At 38.4% G+C, this 11,196-nt stretch overlaps 1 protein-coding gene across 1 annotated transcript in view; it reads left to right on the forward strand.

Moving 5' to 3' along the window:
* Positions 1 to 11,196, forward strand: part of SLC9A2 (solute carrier family 9 member A2) — a 167,147-nt gene that overhangs the window by 86,702 nt on the left and 69,249 nt on the right. The window contains exons 4-5 of the mRNA XM_007959546.1: positions 9,331 to 9,548; positions 10,124 to 10,326. Coding sequence (XP_007957737.1) covers positions 9,331 to 9,548; positions 10,124 to 10,326 — 421 coding nt within the window. The remainder of the gene's footprint in view (positions 1 to 9,330; positions 9,549 to 10,123; positions 10,327 to 11,196) is intronic.

The following is an 11,196-nucleotide window of genomic DNA, read 5'->3' on the forward strand; positions in this document are numbered from 1 at the left end:
GTTTCTCTTTGTTCTTTCTTCCTTGAATTCTCTGCCTGCATGTCTACTGGCTTTCCTCAAATTTTGATATATTTAGGAATCACTTGGAAAGATTGCTAACTACTCATAATCCCATGTCCCAGCCAGAGATTCAAATTCCATAGGTCTTGTATGGAGCCCAGGCATTCTTAGTTCACCATGGATTTCCAATGAATTTGGTATATGTGGCCCACAGCCCGTACTTTTGAAAATACTGCTTTGATATACATGGAAGAGCAGGAAGAGATTTAGGAAAACAGCACCTTTTTCTGATGTGCCCGGTGCTCATGTTGAACCTTAAGAACATTCTGCGTATGTGTTTGACTCAGGGTTTTTGCATGTGTTTCTCATGCCTTGATCTTACCTGCTCCCTGCCCTCTAAACACACCAGTAGTTCTCTACCTGGAAATCCATCAAGTTCCAGCTCAAATATCCCTGTTTCTCTGAGACCTTTCTTAACAGTCCTCAGTCAAGGTTGGTTGGAATCTTGTGGGTCCCTGGACATGTTGTGTTTCATTATACTTTTGATGAGGAGTTGTGACTCTTTGCATCTTTTCTCTCTACAAAGAACTGTGATTGCTTCAGGGCACACTAAATGATCTGTAACCATTTGTTGAATTGAATTGAAATCACATAAAGAAGAAGAAACAAAAGGTGTGGAAAATGCATGATGATATATATAATCAAGCATATACCGCAGTTTGAATTTATCTATTTATTTATTTTATGTGTTAGGAAATACTGTTCAGTTTTGGTGCTTAGATCTTCCTTTGACAAATAACTTTTGTTTGTGTTTTCTCAGATGTCAAACTCACACTTTTTGTTGTCTTCTGGTTGCTTGGAAGAGGCAATTCCCTATGTTGTATGCCCTGGAATAATTCAGTTACTTCACATGAGTGAATGCTTTATTTTGAGATCATGCATGGTGTACTCGCAGTCACCATAAAATTTGGCTTTATGAAGACAGAGAAGCATTTTAATTGTTCTTTGCCAGTGCTAATGCTTGGCATGCATCAGTGGAGTATGGTTTCATATTTTGGGAAAGCCTTTATTGGGAATATACAACTATTATGTGAGATATTTTTTCCTACAGTTTTTCAGATCACACACAGATATGGAATGGGAGCAAGATAATTTTGCAACATTTTTTTCTGTAGTTCAACTCTAATTCTCAGCAGTTCAGATTACAGAAAAAGTCTTCTAACGTAGGACTAGAAATCAGAGAATCTATAAAAGAAATAAAATAAAATAAGCATTTGTATTCATAAACTGAATCAACTAATGTGCAGCTTCTTCACCATATGTATGTAAGCACAGCCAGGATGCATGTTTTATCTTTGCTATCAGAAATCTGCCTTCATCACTCAACTTCAGAATTCATATCTTGTTACTTTAGTTCTGGTGATCATGACCACCTGGATGAAGGGCTCTGTATCTTCATTAAATGAGACTCAACCAGCATTCACTGACATCTTCTTGATACCACTGCATGTGTGGAACCCTGCTAAGCATGAATGGGCTATATATAGTCCATGCTCTCTCAAAATGTACATTCTAGTTGAGAGTAAATGAGTACTTACAGAAGGTTGCCTATATTGACTGCTATAAGGAAGTCATGGAGTACTATAGGAAAAAAAAAACTTGTTGGAAATTTCTGTTCAGAAAATAGTCAAATGACATATTATCTAAACAGAAAGTCTTTTTATTTACTTATTTTTCCTTCCCATTACTTTTGGGTAATATTCGCTGGCCTGAATTTTGCCTATGCTGTATTTAGAATGATATAGCGATGAGGAAAACTGCAATTACTGGTAAATGTAAAAACCACTAATTATAGTGCTTTAGCTTCTCCATCTCTAAATTGGTGATAATCACCATACATTTATGTTAAAGCATAATGTGAGGCAAGATAATAACAAAGCAGAATGCACTAGTGAATTCTATACATACTGTGCTTTCATGCACTCCCACAGAATGGAACTCAACACCTGTCAAAACATGGATATGTCCTGGGATATTATAGGGGCCACTTGCTGCAAGAGATTTTAGAAATAAAATGCCAAACAATTACAGGAAATAAACTGATCCTAAACCTCCAGATGAATACTGCTCCTGATCCATTCTTCATATGTCCTTCAGCATTCTCTTTCGAAAATACAATTCTGTCCATATCACACCACAATTCTTATTAAATTATTCATGAACTTAATAATTGATTCAAAATATGTTAATGACATACCAGTTACTGTGCTAAGCATTGATGACATTTTTTTTTTTTCCTCCCTCATAGGCTTTCAGTTGGATTAGAAAGAGACTTTAGTTACTCATTTTTCTCTTTACCCCATAGAACAAAGTTTAAACTACTAGAAATTTTATGTAATAGATTCATTATCTGGTCCTAACTTCTTTTCTTCATCTCTTAACGTTATCATCTCCCTCTCATCCTTTCTGATAGAATCAATTGGTAATCCCCTGAATATCCCACTTTCTCTTTCATGCCTTTGTGTGTGTCTTCCTCTTTTTCCTGAATTACTTCCCTCTTATATTTCCTGCTTGGTGACCTCTTTCATATCCATGAAGACATTTCTCTAAGTCTCCTTTTCAGTGGCTAAAATAGCAGTTTCTTTCTCTGTATTCCCAAACCATCATTCACATTCCTCATTTCTAGCACATAAAGTACTGTATTACAATCATCTACTTATGACTGTTTCTCACCTTAGACAATAAACTCTTGAATGTAGAAACTGCCTCTTATTAGATAGCATCTTTCTAGACCCCAGCACAGGACTTGATCCAGAGTAGATATTCACAAAATATGTGTTGATATTGAATTACTATTCACAATCTTATTAAGTAAAGATGGCAATAAAAAAGGGAAAAATGTATGTAAAGGGAAAAAAAAAAAGATAATATAATGGCATGGGCTAATAAAAGGAAGATTATATTGGGGTATTAAAGATCCATAGTTTTATATTTAAAGGAAGGTTTGTTGTTCTTGTTAGGTGCCATTAAGTCTGTTCCAACTCATAGTGCTGGAACAAAATACTGCCTGGTCCAGTATCATTCTCATAGTCCTTGATATATTTGAGCCCATCATTGCAGCCACTGTGTCAGTCCATCTCATTGAGGATCTTCCTCTTTTTTGTTGACTCTCTACTTTACCAAGCATCATGTCCTTCTCCAGGGACTGATCCCTTCTGACAACATGTCCAAAATACTTGTGACAAAATCTTGCCATCCTTGCTTCTAGGGAATATTCCGGCTGTATTTCTTCCAAGACAGATTTATTTGTTTTGGCAATCCATAGTACATTCAATATTCTTTGCCAATGCCATAATTCAAAGCATCAATTCACCTTTCTTCCTTATTCATTGTCCAGCTTTTGCATGCATATGAGGCAATTGAAAATATCATGGCTTGAATCAAGTGTACCTCAGTCCTTAAAGTGACATGTTTGCTTTTTTAACACAGTAAAGAGATCTTTTGCAGCAGATTTCCCCAATGCAATACATTGTTTGACTTCTTGACTGCTGCTTCCATGGGCGTTGATGATGAATCCAAGTGAAATGAAATCCTTGAAAATTTCAGTATTTTCTCCATTTATAATTTATCATTATTGGTCCAGTTGTGAGGACTTTTATTTCCTTTATGTTGAGATGTAATCCATACTAAAGGCTGTAGTCTTTGATCTTCATGATTAAGTGCTTCAAGTCCTCTCAGCTTTCAGCAAGCAAAGTTGTGTCATCTGCACAGAAACTTTAAAATTAAGAAATTCAACTGGAATCTTCCAAAATGTAGAGTCTTTTCAGGTTATTATCATAGTGTAGATATCATCACACTGACGTTACAGAATGTGGATGAGAGCCTGTGGGCTTCAGGCATGAAGTTGTCACATGTTCATGTAATGATGGAAGAAATCTTGCCTCTATATAGCATGCCGTGCTACTGAGATATGCTGTGATGTGACTTTGTAAGCAGGGACATTCCTAGCCACATACTACAAACCTAGTGAGACTGACTCTAGTTACTACCTGGCGCCATTCCCCAGCTCTGTAAGTCTTTTGTAATTCTTGGAAAATATAGGAAACTCAGAGTGATGGGGTAGACTATCAACTCTACAAATTAATCTACAGGAGGGAAGAGAGAATGTTTTATTCTTCAATATTCCTGGGAGACTGTTTTGCACGCACCTTCCTAATTGGAGAGAAATTCTAACTCTTTTGTAAACTGGTTACCAAACCTGTTGCTGTTGAGTCAATTCCAACTCATACTGAGCCTACAAGACAAACTCCCCTATAGAGTTTCTAAGACCATAATCTTGACGGAAGCAGACTGCCACTTCTTTCTCCCACAGAGCGGCTGGTGGGTTTGAACTGTCAGCTTTTATGGCAGCAGCAGAATGCTTAACCATTCTGCCACCAGGGTTCCTTCAGTTAATTTGTAGCTTTCTGTAATTATAATGCTATTTAGGGTGAGGTGATTTTACTTCAAGTCAGATTATACTACAACACAAAACTCTCTTTGCAGTGAAAATACCACCCCCAGACCTTTGCTTGATGGGCCATGTACATTAAGCTATACGTGATAGATGAGAACAGGCAATTTGGGAGGCTTTTTCTGGCCCCTATAGTACATGAAGGTAGTGGATATATGCACACTTCCTGAACAGGGAACTACCTTGTTCTAGGGCTCTAGGTACCTGCTAATGCCTTTTTCCCCCCTTAAGTGTCTTACTTTATGTTGGTAGGAAACAGCATTAAGTTACAGTGAGGTGTCTGGCAAACATATGAGTATCACTGCTGGTGTCCTGTTAAGGGTACAAAGCAATGGAAAATGATCCCTTAGCCATTCATGTAAAATTAATTTATTTTTTATTCTTACACTGAAGCTACAGTTTCAATCATTTCTTAATAGAAAGTTTTGTTCAATTGCTCACATAGTGAACTGAAATTTACTTTTTTCTATATAGTTTATTTTTTGCCCAATGAATGATATGAACATGATTTCAGAGGGAAATGTCTGTCATATTCATCAAAATCACTTTTTGAATGATGAAAATAATTCCAAATCCAAGATACTGATGGTCCTCCCCAGGCTGGGAGATAAGGGGATAGGGTAAAGGGTTTAAACTTTATGCATACATGATGGTTTATTTTTTAAAATAAAATGATTGAGAAAATGTGGATTTTGAGTGTTTTGGTGCTCATTATTTGAGCACAAATCTCTCCAAATTTGTCAATGAGCTTAAGTACTTAATAATAAAACTACTTTGAAGCATCTTTTGCATAGAATTAGAGAATTTCAAGATGTAATATTGGCATTATAAATTATTATTGTTACACATTCTGTATTTGGCAACATTTAAGAAATATTCACTCATTTGAACTGTTGTCTATATGCCTCTGATTCAGATTTTTAATCACTTTAATCTGTTCTTTTCTCCTCATTACTTTATAATGAGCAAGTCCTATTTTTATGTATGGTTAAAGAAAAAACAGGCAAATATGAAAAATGAAAATCTTTAGAAATGTAAGGAGCTCTGGTGATGTAGTGGCTAAAGCATGTGACTGCTAACCAGAAGGTTGGCAGTTCAAACCCACCAGCCACTTCATGGAAGGAAGACTCCGTAAAGATTTACCACCTTGGAAATGCAAAAGGGATCACTATGAGTCAGAATTGACTTCATGACAGTGAGTTTTTTTAGTTTTTAGAAATGTAGTTAGCCAATGATTTGTGTTCATGCGGATGCTGGCAAGATGCTCTATGTTGGCTATCTAGGAGAAATGCCAGTTTTCACTGTCTTCTTCCAGTCTCTGTTGCCTGCTGGTGAAAGTTTCAGTATTTTGTGTCACGTCAGCATGGCAGAGCTCCTGATAGTTTTTGTCACAAGCAGAGTGTACACAGCTGAGGTCATGCTCACCTGGAGAAGTGCATTGATCCTGGCCACCACAGAAGGAAGGTGAATGCAAGCAACAGTGGAATAGGCTGAATAATGGCCTCCAAAGATGTCCATGACCTAATCCACAATACTGTGAATATCTCACATTACAGGGCAAATGGGATTTTGTAGCTGTGAGTAAATGTAGGATGTTGAGATGAGGACATTATAGTGGTTCTCTGGGTGAGCCTGATGTCATCACAACCAACCAGTTGCTTTTGAGTCCATTCTAACTCAGAGAGACTTCTTGTGTATTGGAGTAACACTGTGCTCTGTAGGATTTTCATTGGGTGATTTTTCAGAAGCAGATTGCCAGGACTTTCTTCTGAGGTACTCCAGGTAGATTTGGACTGCCAACCTTTCTGTTAACAGCCAAGCATGATAAGTATTTGTCTACTCAGGGAACAAGTCCCTTTAAGAGGAAGGCCAGAGTTAGAAAAGGTATGATTACAGAGCAAGGGTTGGAGTGATATAGCCATGAGCCAAGGAATGCAGACAGTCTCTAGAAACTAGGCAAGGCAAGGAGCAGATTCGCTCCTAGCTCTCCAGAAGCCTGTTGACACTTTGATTTGATTTTGGACTCTGTCCTCCACAACTGTTGTTGTTGTTGTTAGGTGCCATCAATTCAGTTCCAACTCACAGTGACCCTATGTACAACAGAAAGATACACTGCCTGTTCCTGTGCCAGCCTCACAATACTTGCTATACTGAGCCCATCATTGCAGCCAGTGTGTCAGTCCATCTCATTGAAGACCTTCCCCTCTTTCGTCGACCCTCCACCTTACCAAGTATGACATCCTTCTCCAGGGAATGGTCCCTTCTGACAACATGACCAAAGTAGGTGAGATGAAGTCTGTCCATTCTCACTTCCAAGGAGCATTCTGGCTGCACTTCTTCCAGGACATATTTGTTAGTTCCTCTGGCAGTCTATGGTACTCCACAACTGTTGTTGTTATTGTTATGTGCCGTTGAGTCGGCCCCGACTCATAGTGACCCCTCCTTGGGTTTCCGAGGCAGTATCACTACAGAAGTAGGATTGCCCAACCTTCCTTCCGAGGAGTGGCTGGTGGGTTTGAACCACCAGCTTTCTGGTTAGCAGTCAAGTGCTTTTAGCCACTATGCACAACTAGAAGATGATAAATTTATGTTGTAACACTAGGTTTGTAGTAATTGCTCACAGCAGCAATAGGAAACTAACACAGTCAACCTTGTGCTCAAGAAAGATGAGCAAGGGCTTCACAGAAGTAGGGAGATCTCTTTCATGTCAGAGATTATTGGATGCTTTGAGAGCTTGGAAAGAATGAGGGTTAAATCCTTAAAATGCTGGTTTTGAGTCAGAGTGGCTGGCTTAAAATCCAGGCACCACCATTTATTAGCAGTATAATCCTGAGTAAGTGAACCGCTGTCCTCCTTTGTTCTCTCATCTGTTAACAAGGAAATGATCATAGGAGTTGACTCAGAGGCTTGTTATAAGGTTTAGATGACATAATCCATACAAAGGTTTGCACAGTGACTGGCACACAGTAAGAGTGCCATAAATGTGACAATTATTACATAAGCCCTCAGCTATCCAAAGCCTATGCTATGTGTTTGTGGTTGCTGAATTTTATTAGCACATTTAATAAGACTGTTCTTTACTTTGGGAAACTACATGAACTATCTTCACTCATTTGTATCTAAATGAAATACCTGCTCATGCCAGGGACAGTAACATTGTGGCTCAGTGCATGACTAAGTACATGCAGTGTTTGTTTTATTTTAATATAGGTCAGAAAAATAAATATCCATGTTTTCTTTGTGAGAGAGCTAGTCAGTTTCTTATAAAGAAATATGCTCATGGTTTAGGTGTTTAGGCCTTAACTCATAGTGCCCTTTAGTTTGCATCCTACTATCTGTCTCTATGCTAAAAGCAGAGGAATTTTCTTAAGACAAAAGAAAAAATCTTTTCAAAGTAAGGAGCACCACTTGGCAGGGGTTATGAAGAGGGAAAGAGTATGCAGGGTCATTGTAGCCTAGCATTGTGAAAATATGGAAAACTTTATAAATTATCACTGGCAGTGTGATTATGCCATGGCACTTTATAGTAACTATATCACACACTGGTGGTACAGTGGTTAAAGTATTCAGTTGCTAACCAAAAGGTCAACAGTTTGAACCCACCAGGCGCACCATGGGAGAAAGATGAGGCAGTCTGCATCCATAAAGATTTACAGCTTGAAAAACCTTTATGGGGCAGTTCTACTCTGTCCTGTAGAGTTGCTTTGAGTTGGAATAGACTTGATGAAACTGTTTTTGGTTTGTTTGTTTGTTTGTTTGTTTAACATCATGTTAGATGGAACCAAAAATGTTGCTACTTACCTCACACTAAATTTTCCTCTGTGGGTGCCACTTGAGTTGGTCAGGAGGAATATTCCTGACAGAAGCATAAGTGCTCAGTGAGACAAGAAGACAATAAATATCAGTGGTGTATTTTGGGAAATTGATAGGTGAAGCACATGGTGTGGACCAGTTAGAGAGAAGGTAGAAGGAAGAGCTGCCATTGTCAATTAGGGGAAGAATGTGAAGAGCTTTGGTGACCAACTTAAGAATTTGAACTTGATCCTGGAGCTCTTCATTTTCAAGAGTGTGCAGAGGTACATGTAGATATTATGTAGAAATAAAGGTGTCTGAGGTCCTAAAGTTTTGTAAATGATGTGGAAAAGAAGTAAATAAGATTCTTTTGTGTAATAATTTTCAGAGCCTATTAATATATTTTGAACTTTCCTAAAGTAGAAACAGAAGACAAATAGAAATGAGACCTAGAAGTAAGGCATTAGAATGGAAAAGAAGAAGTATATTCAAAAGATATTCAAGATGAGGAATCCTGGTGGCCAGGTAGATGGAGGGTGGGGAGCACAGAGGAGGTGTGGCAGGGAGAAAAGTCCAATTTGACTCCATTTTCAAGTTACAGCTTTTAGTCAGTGGAGGGATGGAGAATACATAGGAGAAGAAATTGGTTTTATAGGAAGATAATCCACTTTGAATTTATGTAGGACTTGTTTGATTTGAGATGCTGATAGGACAGCCAGTGTCCATAGACACTTGAGAATATGGATCAGGAGGAAAAAGGCTGTGGGATTGCCCAACCTTCCTTCCGAGGAGTGGCTGGTGGGTTTGAACTGCCAGGCTTCTGGTTAGCAGTCAAGTGCCTTAGGCACTATGCTACCTGAGAAAGTAGGTTAACTGAAGTTTACATGAAAATCACATTCATTTCTATAAATCCATCAATAATGAGCTGAAGGGTAGAGCCATAACTTAACTCTTAAGTGTTAACTCTTGCATTCTGATGGGGATCCTTGTTATCTATTGAAATGAAGCTATGTCTTCTCTTTCAGAATCACAGCTTGTGCAATGACTATGAATAAGTATGTGGAAGAAAATGTATCTCAGAAATCCTACACGACCATCAAGTATTTCATGAAGATGCTGAGCAGTGTCAGCGAGACCCTGATCTTCATCTTCATGGGCGTGTCCACCGTTGGAAAAAACCATGAGTGGAACTGGGCCTTTGTCTGTTTCACCCTGGCCTTCTGTCTGATCTGGCGAGCCCTGGGTAATGAGCACTTGTTTCATTAAAAAAAAAAAAAAAAAAAAATCAGCGAACTTACTTAAAACGTGGGGTTTACTTGTCCTTTTCTGTTGTTGCTATTGCTGTTTCTCCTCCTCTCTCTCCCTTCCTGATAGAATCTTTTTTTCCTTGAGTATCTTCATGCCTTTTCTTATAAATCAAATTAGCCTCCTTTAGCCTCTCTTAAAGGATTCTGGTGGCTGCTAACTGAAAGGCTGGCCATTGGAACCTACCCAGTGGTTCTATGGGAGAAATACCTGATCATCTGTTTCTGTAAAGATTACAGCCCAGAAAACCCTACAGTGCAGCTCTTCTCTATCATATGGGGTTGTTATGAGTTGGAACCGACAGCACTCACAACAGCTTCTCTGATTCTACATTTTTAACCGTTATCCTGAAACAACAATAACAAAGATGCAAGAGCCTAGTACTAATGGGGAAAAGAGAAAAGACCATGGGGGGGGTGCATTCTTAATATTTGACTTTGTTACAGAAGCAAGAAAATCATTCTATGTATTTTCATCTCATAGCCTCACACAGCTTATTTTCTTTGTTCTCAGGTGTCTTTGTCCTGACTCAGGTCATTAACTGGTTCCGGACAATTCCCCTGACCTTTAAGGATCAGTTCATCATTGCTTATGGAGGACTTCGAGGTGCTATCTGTTTTGCGTTAGTGTTTCTCCTTCCTGCTGCTGTATTTCCCCGGAAAAAGCTGTTTATTACAGCTGCAATTGTGGTCATATTTTTCACTGTCTTCATCCTGGTGAGTAGTGTTCTTTCTCCCAGCAATGTCTCTCTCTTTATCTGGAAGAAACAAATCTTAGACTATCATGATGAATTCCTTTCACAGGATGCTGAATGGCAAAACTGTGTTGAAGAGTTGGTAGTTAAGACATTAGAGAAAATGATATTTCCTATCTGGATTCTTGTCACGGGATTGTCCGGGGGCCGAAGAGAGTCCAATTTGGTCACTTGACCTACACAGAGGGATTATTATTTCAGGAAACTCAGCTAAGTGATCTAAGCTTACTACTGGAAACTAATGCACTGTGTTTGCTAATCCTTGTCATCTGTCTTTCTCTCTGACCTAATAAGTATACTCACTAAATGCCAGTTGTTTGTGCTAACCTTTCAACAGTTCTTTGACATGAGTGAAACAGCAGAACAAATGAAAATAGTTTAGAATTGGGAGGCGGAAAGTGTGATGTAAAGAACATGGACCAATGTCCAGAACTTGACTTTGAAAATTAATCTCTTTAAGTGAGTAAGCCAGCCTTTAGCAGATTGTGTTGTGTGGATATCCACTTAGTAAATAATTACTGGGTTCGTGTTATTGGTAGGCAGTACTCTAGAGGCTTAGGATGTATAAATGAAAATACAAAATATAAGAAAAGATTCTTGTCCTCATGGAGCTTACATTCCAGTAGCTGTGACAGACATTGGACAATAAACATAATTAACAAGTAAGGTATAGAATAGTTTATCCTCCTTGGTGAAGTTTCCATTCATATCTTCTGCCCATTTTTTAATTGGATTGTCTTTTTGTTATTGAGGTGTTGGAGTGTTCTATACATTCTAGAGATAAGTCCCTTGTCAGATATGTTATTACCAAATATTTTTTCCCAATCTGTAG

This window comes from Orycteropus afer, unplaced genomic scaffold (assembly GCF_000298275.1).
Source record: "Orycteropus afer afer isolate SDZICR_OR568_19922 unplaced genomic scaffold, OryAfe1.0 scaffold00017, whole genome shotgun sequence".
NCBI lineage: Eukaryota > Metazoa > Chordata > Mammalia > Tubulidentata > Orycteropodidae > Orycteropus > Orycteropus afer.